This window comes from Austrofundulus limnaeus, unplaced genomic scaffold (genome assembly GCF_001266775.1).
Source record: "Austrofundulus limnaeus strain Quisiro unplaced genomic scaffold, Austrofundulus_limnaeus-1.0 Scaffold53, whole genome shotgun sequence".
Lineage (NCBI taxonomy): Eukaryota > Metazoa > Chordata > Actinopteri > Cyprinodontiformes > Rivulidae > Austrofundulus > Austrofundulus limnaeus.
Genome location: NW_013952455.1, coordinates 1,833,861 through 1,850,416, shown reverse-complemented (window position 1 = coordinate 1,850,416; position 16,556 = coordinate 1,833,861). Strand labels below are relative to the sequence as shown.

The following is a 16,556-nucleotide window of genomic DNA, read 5'->3' as shown; positions in this document are numbered from 1 at the left end:
CGAGACCGGTTCCGGTTTCACAGGGAGCCTCGTGTCGTTAATTGCAATTAAGCCCCGCCTACTACAAAAAAGCTGGCTTGTGATTGGTTAAACAGCGCTCCGCCCGTACTGTGACGTAGAAAATGCGGAAACGCAGATGAATGAATACAAATTTAAGACCGTCACCTTTAGCTATACTTTGAGTCATGTTGTGATATTAGATGCGTGTTTTAGATAAACAGGTTGTTTTAGGTCAAGTTGTAATAACAAGACTTAAAACGTGTTAACTATAAGGTAAAATCTAACTTTTAGTCTTAACCACTAGTGAACATAGGTTCGTCTACTCACAAATGCCTTAATCTGTTTCTTTGAAAAAAAAAAAAAAAGTATATAGGAATTATTGAATGTTCAAAATAAAAGAATCAAATAAAAGACCAGGTTCTGCCCAAACAAGTTGAGAACACTAAAATTAGCTAAAATTTTCTCAGTCCTGAAACCAGTTCTGACTTGTTTGGGCTTTGCTGCCCCATGAAACACCCCAACGGCCATCTGCTGGTGATGACATCAGTGAACACTTAACACACACATACACACAAACACAGAGAAACACACTGCAGTTTATAAAGCAACTTTATTTGAAATATCACGCTTAACATGATTTCCATTCCAGAAATGCAGACAGAAACAACAAATATCATTTTTCTATCTTTTGGGTTTGCTTTGTGTGAAAGATGTGATCGGTTTATGAGCCGTTAATCTGAACACATTCCTCTCACTTTCCAGCAGTGTGAGCCAAAAGCTGACCCTGGGCACAGCCTGTGAGGTGGGGGTTTACGTCATCTTGTCAAACAGTTCGTCTCACTGCACAACTGTTAGTCATACCCTGACCACACACACAGACTCTGATGTGTGTGTACCAAGCTCTACGGGCTAGTCAACAGTTTAGAGCACACAACGTACAGTAAGAAATGTTCCCGTCCTCAATTTGCTTTTGGTTGACAGCCTCAGCTCCACCTGTCTCAACAAGCTGTGCCCCGAGATTACAGTGTGTGCAGCAAATAAAAAAATGCTACCACCATTTACACATTACCCTGAAAATAACAAACACTGATAGTGATAAATGAAAATCAAAGCTCATCCAGAGGAAAACAGAACCCTACCAAGTAGGTCTCAGCTGCATTTAAGGCCTTAATATAGTTTGTGTAGGCAGTGAGAGCGCACACGCTAAATAAGCACATGCACGGGTCATTCTACGGCTTTAGAGCATATGCAGTGGTTAATGTTGTTCCATTTCAGTGCAAACTAAAAATATTTCAGCACAAATCAAACACCGTCAGTATATCAGTGAGCTTCCAATCGTTGGATTAAACCGTCTTTAACTTTGTCGCCATAAGAACAGAAAGCAGCACAAAATAAGTGAGCCCAAAAGCAAAACAAGATCTAATTGCATCTAAGCTGATAGAATACACTTCAGGATACTGTATAAATCTTTATAAACTGAGGTTAGAGCACAAGCATAATAAACATGAAGCACTTCCATTCTTAACCATTATAAAAATACGTCTGCATAAAATACACTTCTACAGACTGAGATATTGCTTTGGTCCTTTTTCCAGTAATCATCTTCATTTATCTAGGTATACTTTTAGTAATTAGAAAAATAAATCCTAAATCAGGACTATTATAAGTGGAAAATTTCCTTAAAAAAATATCTGTACTTTTCCCAGAGAATGAAAAAGAAAAGAATTTGGCCCATAAACTGTGTGTGAGAGAGAGACAGTGTGGCGATTGTCTTAGTTTACTGGCTTCTGTGTGTGTAGATGTGTTAAGAATGCATAGATTAACTCTGATTTTTAACAAAAAGGGAAAAAAGTTCAGACCGCTGCAGAACTAAATTGCCTTTAGTCTGACCAAATTTCTCATGTTTGTGGTGTTTCTTCGTTCTAGTGATGGGTGCTCGTGTGTATTTGGGTGTGTCTGGTTTAGGATGCGGTGGTGCGGTTCTTTCAGGCTTGGGGCTCTGGGTTCTCGCTCTTGGGCTCGCTTTCCTCATCACTTTCAACGCCAGTGCGAGTGACAGTGCGGCGCACAGTGAAAGGGAGGTCACCACGCCTGAAACAGAAGAGAAAAGTTAAGAGATGTGTCAAAAACGTGACAAGTTACACAGTCTTACACTTCTGTATTGCTTATATCTGGAGCTAAGAAGCTCTGTCAGGGGTGTCAAACTCCAGTCCTCGAGGGCCGCTATCCTGCATGTTTTAGAGCAGGGGTGTCAAACTCCTGTCCTCGAGGGCCGCTATCCTGCATGTTTTAGAGGTTTTCTTGCTCCAACACACCAGATTTTGATCGCTGGGTAATTAACAGGCTTCTGCCCAATTTGAAGAGTTAATTCAATCACTGAATCAGGTGTGTTGGAGCTAGAAAACCTCTAAAACATGCAGGATAGCGGCCCTCGAGGACTGGAGTTTGACACCCCTGCTACATCCATCGCTGTATGCAGACGATAAAAGACTTGAGACACATTGAACTACCTGAGCTTGCTCTTGAGGGAGACAACTTCACGATTCATGGCGTCCGCAGACTCTGTGGCGTCCTCCAGCTCCCTCTGAAGTTTCCTCCTGTAGGCGTTGGCTCTCTGGGCCTCCTCTTCAGCCTCCTCCAGCTGACGCTTCAGCTGCTTCATGCGAGTGTTCAACTTGTCGGCCTAAAAAAAACAAAACAAAACAAGTCAGATGCTCAAACATAAATCTTTCTTCTCCAGGGCATTTTGATGAAAGCTGCTCTTTAAGATCAGAAAAAAATTGATTAAGAGCTTATCTGAAAGAGTAAATGCGGCTCTTTGTGAACACGATACTAATGGATGTGATGGAGAATCCTACTGACTTGGTCCTTATGCTGCTCTGCGTTGCGCCTCTCATCATCCACCTGCAGGATGACTTCCTTCAGTTTCTTCTCGGAGCGTCTCACCAGCTTGGTGGCGGCCTGCCTCTCCCTGAATCAAAGCATTATAGATTAAAATCTGTTGGCTAAATTCACCCAGAACACAAAGCCTTAAAGCTGCTTTAAAATTTAGTTTTAGGAGTAAAGCTCAGTGTTGAACATGACCCTCAAATAAAGGTAAGTACGACTCAGATACACTAGAACTATCCAATTAAACAAACTAAAATCACTTCCATATAAAGCACAGGACAGGTTATAAATATAAAGAGAAGTGTTTATAAGTTTTACCTGGTCTCTATATCTAGCTGTTCTTCCAGCTGGGCGATCTTTGCCTCCAGGGCGGCCATGTTGGCCTTGTATTTGGACTTGACAGTTCCCTCGAGCTCCTGCAGCTTCAGCTTCAGGTCTTTGTTCTGACGCTCCAGCTGGGAGCGAGCCCCCTCGAGACGCTGGGAGGTGCTGCGCTCCGCAGTCAGCTCCACATTCATCTGGTCAGTCTTTTGAGGGGAGGAGGAAGAGACAATGATTCAGCTGATTGATGTTGAACAGTCTGAGTAACGTTAAGTTCAATAGTTTTCATTCTGAACCTGGCATCTAAAGGTTTTTGGGCTCTATTTGCAGAGAATCCTCATGTTTTAAAAACCCTACAAACCTGCAGCAGAGCCTTCTTCAGACGGTCATTGATCAGTTCAGTGTTGCACTGCTCCTCCTCCAGCTCCTCCTCCAGCTGAGCAATACGAGCCTCCAGCCGTCTCCTCTCTTCTGTGACCTGAGAACTGCATCAAACACAAAGTGCAGAATGTTTACAAACACTGGGAGGAGTGCAGATCACAAATACACAACGCAGTGTGGAGTTTTAAGTGGCAGTTGGGGGGAATCGTACTTCTTGCCCGACTGGTTGTTTATTTCGTCTTGCAGTTCATCTCTCTCCTGCTGGGCCTGTCTCTTTATTCTCTCAGCAGCTGCCAGCTCCTGAACGTTGACAGAGGAGAGAACAACAGGAACGTCAGCGATCAGTGGAGGCAGGCAAACAGAATTAATGACAAACAGAACACAGACCTCCTGCATCTGGAGCATTTCAGCCTCCATGGCCTTCAGCTTCTTCTCAGACTCCTTGCTCTGGGTCAGGATCTCCTCTCTGGACATGCGAGTGTCATCCAGTTCCCGGATAAGATCCTTCATCTGGGCCTGAAAACAGCAAAACAGCATAACTCAACTCACAAACGGTTTCAGATTTTATGACGTTGAGTGGATGTGGACGCAGCGTTTCTGTGGCGCTCACCTGGAGTTTCTTCAGCTGTTTCAGGGCCTCTTCACGGTTCTTGTTGGACATGTCGATGCCCGCCTCCAGCTCCTTCAGGTCCAGCTCAAGCTTCTTACGGGCGGCCACAGCTGCAGAGCGCTGCTTCCTCTCATCCTCCAGCTCCATCTCCATCTCCCTGACCTATAGGATGCACGGCACGTTGATAAACTTTACCTGTATCCAGTCAATCCTTTAAATTAAACTTTACAGCATCACTCTGAGATGCTCGACACAAAACGTATAAAACCAACAAACAGCTCCTACCTGTTTAACCAGAGCTCTCTTCTTCTCCTCACCCATCTCGTCTCGTCCTGCCAGGTCCCTCTCGTACTGGGCCTTCATGGCCTGCATGTTGACCTCCAGGCGCAGCTTGGCATCCTCTGTGGCCTGCAGCTCATCCTCCAGCTCCTCCAGCTGAGTCTTCATCTCCTCCAGCTGCTGCTCCATCGCACGTTTAGCCTTCTCCAGTTCGTGCACCTGCAGAGGGTGAGGAGGAAGGTTCAGTGAGAAAAACAAAACCTGACAAACAAGTTGCTGTTGTTTTTAAAATAAAACTTACATTCTTTCCAACGTCATCCTTGGACGATACCAGGTCCTCCATTTCAGCCCGCAGCAGTTTGCTGCTGCGGTCCAGTTCTTCCTTGACCTCCAGCAAAGAGTCCAGCTCACGGGTTAGAGCCAGTGCCCGGGTCTCCTTCTCACGAGCCTCAGCTTCAGCTCGGTCACGCTCTTCTGCRTAACGAGCGGAAATATTCTTCTCCTCTGCCAGCATCTAAGAGTCAAAACAGCAACATTTAGCATTTGTGAGGATCAGATCCAAACCCAAAGAACTCGTCCCTGAAAGCGAAGCGTCTACCTGGTCGAACTTCTTCTGCTTCTTTTCCAGGTTGGAGACGATTTGCCGGAGGTGGTCTTGGTCCACCAGCAGGTCATCCAACTCCTGCTGGAGACGGTTTTTTGTTTTGTCCAGCTTGTCGAAAGCGGCACATTTCTCCTCCAGGCGCTGGGTTGTGGCCTCCAGGTCCCTCTGAAGTCTCTTTTTGCCCTCTTCAGCCGTCTCCAGACAGCCAGCATCCTGCTCCAGCTTCTTCTTCATCTCTGTGAGCTGTGTGGACGTGAATACACGTTACAGTGAGGCTGAACTCGAGGCTGAACTCTGCTCCAGAGGACTTGATTCAGGGCGTCTCCATGTGTTTTACCTGAGCCTGAGCTGCTAGAAGCTGCTTCTCCACATTCTTCTTGGCTTCTTCTTCTTCCTCCAGTTGTTCTTTCAGGTTGTTCTGTTCTTCCTCGAGCTGACGCATGCGGGTGCCCAGAGACAGTTTCTGACGAGTTTCTTCTTGGAGTAGTTCCTGATGAAGAGACGGAAAAAGGTTTTGGGTAACAGAACAAACACACAGTGACACTGTGTGCAGAAGTTTTTGAGCTCCTTTCCTCACTCTGCTGTTGAGCCTCAGGATGCTGAATGTTCAGCACTTTCATATTAGGACTGATACAAATAGATGATCATTTGTCAATGTCATTATTTTGTGTAAAAAAAAACTTGTCTGAAAATATGGCACTGTGCAAACATAGTAGCGCTGGGCGGTATAACATTTTTGTACCGAAAACCGGTTTTTATTTTTGTTATGATATGACTTTTCTGAATACCGGTGTAAATAGCCTGAACACGTGCAGAACGTTTCGTTGCGGCTGCTGTTTCCCTGGGGACACGTTTCCTTGTAGCACCACTAAGCGCATTAGCATGCTAACGTTATTGTTGGAACAACTGGCGGCGGTGCTGGTGGTGTGTTTCAGCGGCTTATATGGTCTGACGTAAAAAAAAAAAAAAAACATTGCGTTTTCACCATAGCTGAATAGTAAACAACTCTTCAGTGACGTGCACGGTTAGATTTAATGTGCTACGTTATAACAGAGACGCTATTGCATGGAGACTCTAGCGTGCTTCTATTGTGAAAAGCCCGGGGGGAAGTAGTTTCGTAATGTAACGGAGTTGACTGGTGTGCAAGGTGAGTCATCCTTTTAAGTTTTATTAACACGCAACTATAGACCAGATAATGATTTTTTTCTCAACCCTTCATGATCTGACCTAAATGCATGATTACTGTCTACAACCAGACAAAGAAGAAAAGACGTACAAAAGGAGGGAAACAGTGATACAGAGGTAATGTAAAAGAAAAAAGTCAATAAGCAAAGTTTGTACATTTTATTATCAGTTGAGCTGTGATGAAAAAAAATACCGTCAAATATCGTGAAACGGGTGTAATTGTTGAAAATACCGTGATATAAAATTTGGGTCATACCGCCCAGCTCTAAAACATAGCTAGCCTTTCTTGTAATTCAATTAAATTCAAATTCAATGCAAAAATACTTTATTGATCCCAGAGGGAAATTAGGTAAATGAGAAAAATAAAAAGCTACCTTGTGTTTTTATATTTTTTTAAATGAAAAGAATAAAAAAATAACAACAAACTGATCTAATTTTTATAACTTTAAGCTACAAGTTGGTGCTTCATTAATCTCCAAGGTGGCCATTTATTTTCTTTACTTCTTCCACATTTATGGGACATATTCAAATAAGCTTGCAAAATTCTAAACAAGATGGTGTATTTTTTTTATACAACTATAAGTTGTTTTTAAATTTTGTCTTATAAAATAAAAATAAAAAAACTATGTGAAATAAAATTTACAATTCAACATTAACTGTGGCATTTTGTAAATAAATAACTATTAAATCAGTTGTTTCACATTATTTTTATTCAAATTTTCTTTAGAAAGATTGTAAGATAGATATATTAATAAGGTAAAGTTTCAGCGTCTGACAGAAACATTTAACTGATGTGTACAAACCCACTGGACTGTAAGGATACTTCTCTTGCTGAAGCTGAGTAAAGTACGGCTGTCGTACCTGAACATCCTGAAGTTGGGATTCCACAGCAGAGCAGTCTTTCGATGCCTTGATGGACTTGCCCTCTACCTCAGTCAGCAGGCCGTTGACATTATCCAGCTCGGTCTGAGGACAAACAACAACAAATAAACATCTGGATATAATCATATGACCTATATGAGACATATTCTATCTGTTTATTTGCATCAAACTGAGCAGATACAAAGTAAGATGTTGTTACATCAGAAGTACTACCTGCACTTTAGCCAGCTTCTCGGCTAGCTCCACCCTCTGCCGCTCGCTCTCTGAGAATTTGAGCTGCAGCTCCTGGACCTGAGCTTCAGCCTTCTTCCTGCGATGCTCCGAGTCTCCTTTACCCTGCATCAGTGTCTGCAGCTCAATGGTCAGCTCGTTCTTCTCTGACTCCAGGGCCTGCTTGGCCTTCTCCATGGACACTTTGTTCTGCAGGGAGCAGCCGATGGGTCAACTCACGTCTGAATGTGAATATGGGATTAGAAATTAATTGTAGCTGATAAAATGCTCACCCTCTTAGCCTGCTCAAGCTGCTCATTGAGTTCATCAAAGGCCTGACTGTGTTTCTGTCTCATCTCAACCAACTGCTGCTCGTGGACTTTGGCTTCTTCATCAAGAGACTTCTTCAGCTGTGCCACCTCTGACTCACGTTTGGCTCTGGACAGGAGAAGCAGTGGTTAGTGGGATTTGTCTGATAACGTAAGAAAACTGCGAGAACAAAAGCTCTCCTGTCCTTGAACCTGGCGTTCCTACCTGAGTTCGTGCTGGACAGCAGTGGAGTCCAGGGTGTCCTCCAGCTCGGTTTTGAGGGCCTCCAGCTCTTCTCCCAGGTCCCGGCGCTGTTTCTCGGCCTTGGCGCGGGCCTGCCTCTCCAGCTCCAAGTCCTCCTGCAGCTCAGACAGCTGAGCCTCCAACTCTCGGATCTTCTTCTGAGCCAAGTTTTTCTGCGCAGCCTCCTCCTCGATCCTTTGAACAGAGCAAAGAGCGAGGAACACACCAAATGTTAATTATCTAGACTTTTATACCTAAAGCAGTGAACTAGTTTTTCCAAAGCTTAGGCAGACCTGACAAGAGCAGCCTGGAGCTCTTCTTCCTTCTTCGCTAGCTGGGCACGGAGCTCGGCGATCTGAGCCTGCAGCTCTGCGATCTGATCGTGGACCTCGGTGACATCGCCCTCCAGCTTGCGCCGGTTCTTCTCCACCTCTTGGCGCTGCTTCTCCTCCCTGCGCAGGCGGTCTGAAAGAAAATTTATTATCATCTAAAATTATTAATATATCCTAAGGGTGGACAGGTAAACCTGAATCACAAATTGGTTCAACAAGAGAACTGTTTTTGTTCGTTTTTAAAGACTTTCTCAAAAGCAGAAAAAGAAAAAAAGAAAATCCCAAAAACAAAAAAACAAAATCTAAACGTGACTAAAAAAATAAATAAATAAATTGGTAAAGATTTACACCAAGCTTCTCAGTTAGCTAAATGCTTGTGTGGAAAAATGATGCTTGATTTCAGGGAAATTGGTACTGGTACTGGTATGGTAAATTGAATAAATATTCAAATGATGTGGTAAATCTCTGGTTATATGATGATTTCGACAATTGATAAAAAAATAATAAAAGAAAAGAAATAAAAACAGGCAGTTAGGACTGTTAGCAAAATGCAGGTAAATAAAATGTGAGCAAATGGGAGGGGTGTTCGATCATAAATGGAATTTACATTAATGTACTGGTTCCAAATGTTGGTACTGTAACGTGCCGTTTCACATTTTTCATTACTTTTCCTAAATCCAGTTTTCTAATTTCTTGATAGTTTGAAAAAAAATTTAATGCAAAAGCATCTGAAATTTTATACAGTAATAAAGTTTAGTCATATATGTGTTTATGCCAAACTATTGGATGTGAAAAAGATGTTTTTCCTCAATTACAATATTTTTACTAAACATCTCAAGACAAAAGACTGAAAGATATTTCCTTCTTTAAATGCAGTTTTGTTGTTTTCTTTTTTGAGAAGATATTAGATGTACAAGTTTTGCTGTTTGTGTTGTTTCCTACCCTCCAGGTCTGTGATCATGGCCTCATGTTTAGCCTTAAGTTTCTGAAGGCTTTTGGATTTCTCTTCCTCTTCTGCCAGGTTGGTGGTAAACTCAGAGATTCTCTCCTCCATCAGCTTCTTCTCCTAGATTTAGGAACAAACAACGTGTTTAATTGTGATGAAAAGAACTACACAACTGGTTTCAGGTTAGTTTTGTGTGCCTATGTGTACAACTACACATGAATTAAACCAAGAGATGTTTTTTATTCTAACCTTGAGCAGTTTGTTGTTCTGGTCATCTAAAGTCATCACATCATCTTCAATCTTCTTCATCTTGGCTTCCAAAGTGACCTTCTCCAGCTGGAGTTTCTGTCTGGCTGCCTCCTCTTCATCCAGCTGCTGCTCCAAATCCTGTTTGCATTTAAACAACAGGACGTTCAGTGAGATGAATCAAACTATGACAACAGTAAGTTCAGTGTAGAAACCAGGTTATTAGAATTAAAAAGCTTTTCTTACAGCAATATTCTGCTGCATCTTCTTCTTCTCTAATGACAGATGAGAGGCGCGCTCTTCYTCCTCCTCCACACGTGCCTCCAGGTCGTGGAGGATCTCCTCCAGCTCCTGCTTCTTAGCAGCCAGACGAGCTCTCATCTCCTCGGCCTCAGCGCAGAGCTCAGTTTCTGCCTGAAGCTGCTCCTGCAGCGCGATCTTCTCAGCGTTCAGCTACAAGCACAGAAAACACAGAGACTTTAACCAGCTATTTAAAAAAATATAAAATAAATAAATCATGCTTCTCTTTTCTCATTTTACCTGAGAGTTCTTTTGTGCCACTTCTCGCAGCTGCTCCTCAGCTATCAAGTGCTTCTCCTTCACTTTGTTCAGCTCGTCATCCTTGGCCTGCATCTCTTCCTCCTGCCTGCTGACTTGGAGAAGAGGCTTCACCTGAGGACAACAATTATAGCAGCAGGAGTTTAAAAAAAATACTGTAACTGGCTTGAATTTAGCTTTTAATCAAGTCCTTGCAGACAGATGGTGGTGAGCTACATTGTAGCCACAGCTGCCCAGGGGCATACAGACAGTTGCAGGATGACTCCCCTAACCACTCTACCACAGCCGCCCTTATAAATAAAGTAATGAGAAATGCAAAGTATTTTAATCAAGGAGAAGGTGGTTAACCTTAGTGAAGAGTCTCCACCACTGCCAGTTCCTCAGTTTAAGGTAGGCAGCACAGTTCCTCTGGATCACCCTCATTGCAGTCAACTGCTGCTGTCTCTTTGCAAAAGCCCTGAAAAATTAAAACTCTTTATTATTTTTGCTACAAACATCCAACACAAAGATTTATTGAAGTGTTTTTTCCTCTTTTTTTTTAAAGCTAAAACCAGGATTTTAATAATGCTTACTTGCGAGCCACGTAGCCTCTGCACCAGGCCTGGAAGCTGATGATGATGTCGGTGATCTTCATGTCTCTCTCCTCCTCCAGGTGAGCGAGGACTCCTGCTCTGAAGAAAACTTTGCTCTGACCGATTCGATACAGGTTGGAATCAAGCTCCAGGGCTTTAATCTATCAGGAAAGAGAAATGGATGCTCGCTCACACTGCAGAGGAGGCAGGAAGAAAAAAGAAAAACTGATTTGAGTTTGACAATCTCCTCACCATGAGCACACAGGCCTGCTTTCCATCCATGAAACCCTTGGGGATGGCGTTCGGAGTCAGGATCTCATATCTGAGGGAAACCATGAAAAGATGGTGTCATTTTTGTTCATTTTCTGCAAGATTAAAAAATATATATATTATTAACTTGGAAGCTGTAACCATGAATCACCTCTGTCTGAACTCCTGGAAGACGATACGGTTGGGGAATCCCTGTCTGCAGATACGGATCCCCTCCAGAACACCATTGCATCTCAGCTGGTCCAGAACCAGGTGGGGGTCCAGTTTACCAGCCTATAAACATTGTCAAATTATAATTTGCTTCAAAGGTTGTTGTAGAATATTTACAGGTGGTTTCTAACATAACTACACAGGTTTTATTTGTTTAACATTTAAAAAGGGCATATTGTGTCTATTATGATTTTGGAGTTCTGTGAAACAATTATGAATAATTAATATCTCACCTGTTGTAGATAGAGCTTTAAATAGCCTTAATCTGGATGAACTGCTTAATTCCCACAGGATTGGTGAGCTGACGGCTCGTCTAAAAGCAGCTTCACTCTCTGGAATTTCATAGCTGTTCATGTAAATGTTTCATAAACTTTACACCACTGTCAAATTTACATTATGTGGTTATTATCAAGCCCACATAGTGGCAGCAGTAATAAAGTGTGGCATGTAGCCTGGATCACTTTCATAAAATTTTTGCCAAAATACACATGAAATGTAAAATTGATGATGATGTAAAAGTTGAAAAAACAGCATTTACACGAACCTCTAAGAATTTGATGAGTGGGGTTGTTCCAAAGACGGCAGTGTTTTGCTTTGGAAGTGGGCTGCTTGTATTAAAATCATTGAGCCAATACTGGGTAGTTATGTTATTTTTCTGTAAAAACATTATAATCCTGCTGAAAGTGCCCCAAGCTGCACAGTAAGTGCTACAGTTGCTGCCGATACAATTTGCACTCAAAAATAACCATAAAATTTTATGTATGAAATTGATGACATTAAAGTTTATAGAATAGTGACCCCCCACGCTGCAATATTTTTGGATCAGAATATTAAACCTGGTTCCTCCAAACAGAGGTTGCTGACAGCACCATCTACAACAGGTAAAATATTAATTGTTTATAACCTCTTCACAGAAACTCCCTCCCTCTAAACCAGTGGTGCCCAGTCCTGGTCCTTGAGGGACACCATCCTGCATGTTTTAAGACATTTCTCTGCTTTGACACACCTGATTTGAATGAATGAGTGATTAACAGGCTTCTGCAGAACTTTAACTCTCAATAACTACAACTGGACACCACCGCTTTAAATTCAAGTGTATAATTTCAACCCCTGTTGGTATGCACTCACACTCCATCCAACCTTTTTAAATTTTATGTAGAGAACTTCACAGCAGCCTTAAACTTGCTTCCAGCTCCCAAATGTTCAGGTGTTTTGAAGCAGAGYGTAATCGTTTTGTTTCCAGGTTTAAAAGGCTCCAAGGTATTTTTGATACCTTTTTCTCGTGGTTGGGGATGATGCAACGAACAAAGTTGGGGTTTGTGTTCCTCAGCGTGGCCATGAGCTTGGACAGCTGCTCCTTGTACAGCTGGCCCACGGTGCGGAACATTCCCTTCCTGGTCCTGAAGGCACCGGGCATCTCGGACATGCCGGACACCTTGTCCAGCCCCACAATGCTGTCAACTGAAAGAGGAAAAAAGGAGAGAAAAATGTGACAAAAAGATACAACAGTCACATTAATGATTTAAATATTTACACAGTCGAGCTCAAACCAAATGCAAATCATGAACTATTGTCACTTCACCACCTCCTGAAAAAAAAAAAACACACGGCAGGCCAGGAGGCGGTGCACAGAACCAGGACCAGTGCAATGCCACACAAAATACCAAATACATGTAGAAGGAAAAGTGTGGGAAGAGAATGATGGAGAGCAATCACAAAAAGCCAGTGAAATGTGGAAGGATAACACACCATGACAAAAATAATAAAAGATCTAAATATATTAAATGCAGAGACTGGAACTCATATCTACTCCAGATTATTGTTCTTGGTGAAAACTATGATTGACTTGATGTGTGTGCACCAGGAAGTTGGCAAACTTTAGTGGCTGTGACAGGAATGTTTGAGGTGACAAAAACCAAACCCATGCAGTTTATACCCATTGGTGCATTGCTGCAGTACCCATGACCAACACCAGGAGTCACCAAACAACACTATTACACAGAGGGAGAAAAGAAAAGTCCAATGAAAGAGCAACAGGATCACCCAAAGATTTGTACTGCATTCAGAGATGGTTTTACAAAGACAGAAACAGCTCATAAAATGAGACACTTCAAAACAATAGCAGAAAAGGATAAATAAATTAGGGATGTCAAAAGGTTTTCAGGTGAAAAACAAACATGACAAACAGCAGGGAAAGATATTTAGAATCCTTTCACCTGGATCTGAGTGTAGAATAGGAAAACGCTGATAAAAATATGCTCTCTGACAATTCTTTACTTCTGAGAGCCAAAACAAATAAAAAAAGGACAGACAAAATGGGGCCATACAGAGGAAGAGATAAGACAATAGACCAGTGGGATTTGACGAAAAAGGTAAACACAAAGGCCCACACACCAGACAGTAAAAGAGAGAAAGCTCTATGAAGAAGAAAACACAAGATCTATTCCAATAGCATGAACTAAAGAAGCTGTGATTTCTGGTTAAAACATCAGCTTTAACTCACCGTCCTTCCAGAGCTCAGACACAAACTTGTCGGTGGACTGGTTGAGGAGTGTGGCCACGTTATCGTTCAACGGGTCCATGTTCTTCATCAACCACTCATCTGCTTTATAGTCCACCTGAGAAAAAACGTTAGGCAGGAACAGTCAAAATGTGTTTAACATTCCGTATGTGGGAGAACGGATCCATAAATAAGCTACTGGACATTTAAATTTACCTTGCCAGCATAATGAATAATACAGAAATCTGCTTCATCCTTCAGTTTCTTGGGCTTGAAGAACTTGGGGTGTGTTCCCTGCTCCTGGAGCACCTTCTCCACAAAGCTCTTGTCTGTAGCCTTAGGGAACCAGCACTCCTCGTCCAGCAGAGCGAGGATTCCAGGGGGACTGGCCTAAACACACGGTGTGCACAAGATGATGAGACAGTGGTGTCAAATGATAAATTTGTACTAAATAGAAAAGTTATAAATAGACGACTGAAAGGAAACTCACAGGTTTCTCTATGAGGTCGATGCAGGGCTGCAGGTCGAGGCCGAAGTCGATGAAGCTCCACTCGATGCCCTCTCTCTGGTACTCCTCCTGCTCCAGGATGAACATGGTGTGGTTGAAGAGCTGCTGCAACTTCTCGTTGGTGTAGTTGATGCACAGCTGCTCAAACGAGTTCAGCTAGATAAAGAAAACAACAACATTAGTTGGTCAACGTGTGGGTTAGCGGTACACAAATCGATGGTGAAGACGTTGGATTTACCTCAAAGATCTCAAAGCCAGCAATGTCCAAGATCCCAATGAAGGATGCTCCCTGTCTCTTGGTCTTGTCCAGGGCTTTGTTGATTCTCATGACAAGCCAGCGGAACATCCTCTCATACGTGGCCTTGGCCAGGGCTTCCACTGCAAACTCTGCTTGTTCTTGAGTCTGAGCCTTCTGGACGTAGTCTCGGCCCACTTTGATTCTGGGTGACAGGATGGCCCGGGTGAAGTCTGTGACGCTCATACCCATCAGGTGGCAAACCTTCTGAGCAGCTGTTGCAGTGAAAAATAAAAGCAAGTGTTAAAGCTGACAGGCAAACAGGGTGAAAGGAATAAGGAGAGGGTATCTGGTTTCACTCACCGGTGTTGTCAGGCATGGAAGCCTGATCTGTGTGGCGTTCCTTCTTGAAGCTCATGTTTCCAAGCTGCAGAACCGAGGCCACCACCTTCAACAAGCCTGCACAAATAGAAAAGTTAATACACAAGCAAAGTCCCACTGAAACAAAGCAGAATATTAGTTTCCTTACCAACTTGTTCATCCTCTGGAATACTCATGATTTTGAAGGCCTCCATGGTCTCTGTGAACAGATCCTTGTCCTGCTGCCCMGGGATCGTGACATTCCCGTTGGAAAGGAATCGGTAGTTGTTGTAATTTTCAAGGAGGAGATCCTCTGTGATAAATATCAAAGGAGAGGTTAAATTCTTTGTCAAGTATGTACGCATTAAAGGACCCTTGAAAAACATCCAACACGCTACTTACTACGCAGTCTCTCTCCTGCTCCTGTAAGCAGATAGTAGAAAATATGGAATGTCCTTTCCTCTTTGGCCTGGCGAATGGCACGGGATTTCTCCAACAAGTCTAGAGGTCAATCTGTCAAGGCAAGGTTCCAGTACAAACATAAAGCCATCCTCTGAACAGCTTTTTACATTTTAATAAGATGAGGTTTAACTCCGTATTAAGACTGCCACCATTAAATTGTTTGTTCCAAAATTGTTTATCTTATATGTAAATGACTTTGTCAATGTGTCAGGGCTCTTTAATGTGTTTTGTTTGCAGGTGAATACCACATTTTTTTGTTTGGGTAAAGACATGGAACGGATGTAAGAGAAAATGCAAGCAGAATTTGTGAAAATATAAAACTGGTTTAAACTCAACACATTATCATTAAACTTAGATAAAACTAATTATATGATATTTACAAAGAAACAAATAAACTGTTAATATTCCTTTTAGAGTTGGTGGTGTAGAGATCAGTAGAGTCAGTGAGGTAAAGTTTTTGAGTGTTATTATTGATGAGAAACTGACATGGAAACTTCATAAATTATTTAAGAATAAAACTAACTAAATCTATTGCATTGCTTTACAAAGTAAGGGACTTGTTTAATGATAAAGCTCTGTATTTGTTATACAACACATTAATTGTTCCACACTTGGTCTATTGTGTTGAGGTATGGCATAAAGCATGTAAGACTATTGCACATCCTGTTTTTATTTTGCAGAAAAGAGCTATAAGAGTTATCACTCAAAAACATTACTATTATATATCTAATATATTATTCTGTAAACTGAAATTATTGAAATTTTATGATTTGGTTGATTATAATATTTTGTTAGTTATATATAAAGCACACTGAAACACATTACCTTTAAACATCCAGAGAAACTTTACAAAGAGAGAGAGAGCTGTTAYAATCTGAAGGGGACAGAGTTGTTCATGAAACCTAAATTTAGAACCAGTTTGAAAGAACGGTGCACCTCAATCCAAGGAGTGAGATTGTGGAATAATCTGGAAGATGATKTTAAAAATGCCAAATCAATGTACATGTTTAGGTGATAAAGGTTAGATTATTAAAACAAATATGAAATGGTTTAATATGTAGCCATTCAATTTGTTGTTCTAGATAGATTCAATGTTTTGTTTTGTTAACTGAAGATTAATATAGTTTGAATTTATACTTGAGGAAAAAAGGGACAGATAAGATTTTTCTCTTCTCTCTTCAGCCTTTCATTTCATTTTATTTGTATTTTCTTTTTTTATTGTACATATAATTTTGTTTTTATGGAATGAATAAAATAAAGTTTGAAATAAATCCCACAAGTTATCCATCCATCCATCCTCTTCATGTTCAAGAGTCAGGTTGTGGGGGCAGCAGTTGGAGCAGGGAGGCCCAGACCTCCCTTTCTCCAGCCACCTCTTCTGGGAAGATTCCAAGGCATTCCAAGGCCAAACAGGAGAGAGTCTCTCTAGCATGTCCTGGGTCTT

The 16,556-nt window shown here is 41.9% G+C and overlaps 1 protein-coding gene across 2 annotated transcripts in view; it reads right to left on the bottom strand.

Moving 5' to 3' along the window:
* Positions 1-591: 591 nt before the first annotated feature.
* LOC106517850 (myosin-9) overlaps positions 592-16,556 on the bottom strand; it is a 38,326-nt gene continuing 22,361 nt past the window's right edge. For both annotated transcript variants that reach the window (XM_014008883.1, XM_014008884.1), the window contains 33 exons: positions 15,053-15,151; positions 14,820-14,963; positions 14,654-14,749; positions 14,294-14,565; positions 14,038-14,211; positions 13,764-13,937; positions 13,551-13,665; positions 12,321-12,508; positions 10,989-11,110; positions 10,820-10,889; positions 10,568-10,728; positions 10,344-10,452; positions 9,978-10,109; positions 9,684-9,890; positions 9,441-9,578; positions 9,188-9,311; positions 8,207-8,378; positions 7,896-8,108; positions 7,655-7,799; positions 7,365-7,571; positions 7,131-7,235; positions 5,422-5,574; positions 5,079-5,327; positions 4,782-4,994; positions 4,487-4,699; positions 4,202-4,363; positions 3,979-4,107; positions 3,803-3,891; positions 3,572-3,695; positions 3,208-3,416; positions 2,863-2,971; positions 2,511-2,683; positions 592-2,091 (listed from right to left, as the gene is read on the bottom strand). In XM_014008883.1, coding sequence (XP_013864337.1) covers positions 1,986-2,091; positions 2,511-2,683; positions 2,863-2,971; positions 3,208-3,416; positions 3,572-3,695; positions 3,803-3,891; positions 3,979-4,107; positions 4,202-4,363; positions 4,487-4,699; positions 4,782-4,994; positions 5,079-5,327; positions 5,422-5,574; positions 7,131-7,235; positions 7,365-7,571; positions 7,655-7,799; positions 7,896-8,108; positions 8,207-8,378; positions 9,188-9,311; positions 9,441-9,578; positions 9,684-9,890; positions 9,978-10,109; positions 10,344-10,452; positions 10,568-10,728; positions 10,820-10,889; positions 10,989-11,110; positions 12,321-12,508; positions 13,551-13,665; positions 13,764-13,937; positions 14,038-14,211; positions 14,294-14,565; positions 14,654-14,749; positions 14,820-14,963; positions 15,053-15,151 — 5,096 coding nt within the window. In that variant the 3' untranslated portion in view covers positions 592-1,985. The remainder of the gene's footprint in view (positions 2,092-2,510; positions 2,684-2,862; positions 2,972-3,207; positions 3,417-3,571; positions 3,696-3,802; positions 3,892-3,978; positions 4,108-4,201; positions 4,364-4,486; positions 4,700-4,781; positions 4,995-5,078; positions 5,328-5,421; positions 5,575-7,130; positions 7,236-7,364; positions 7,572-7,654; positions 7,800-7,895; positions 8,109-8,206; positions 8,379-9,187; positions 9,312-9,440; positions 9,579-9,683; positions 9,891-9,977; positions 10,110-10,343; positions 10,453-10,567; positions 10,729-10,819; positions 10,890-10,988; positions 11,111-12,320; positions 12,509-13,550; positions 13,666-13,763; positions 13,938-14,037; positions 14,212-14,293; positions 14,566-14,653; positions 14,750-14,819; positions 14,964-15,052; positions 15,152-16,556) is intronic.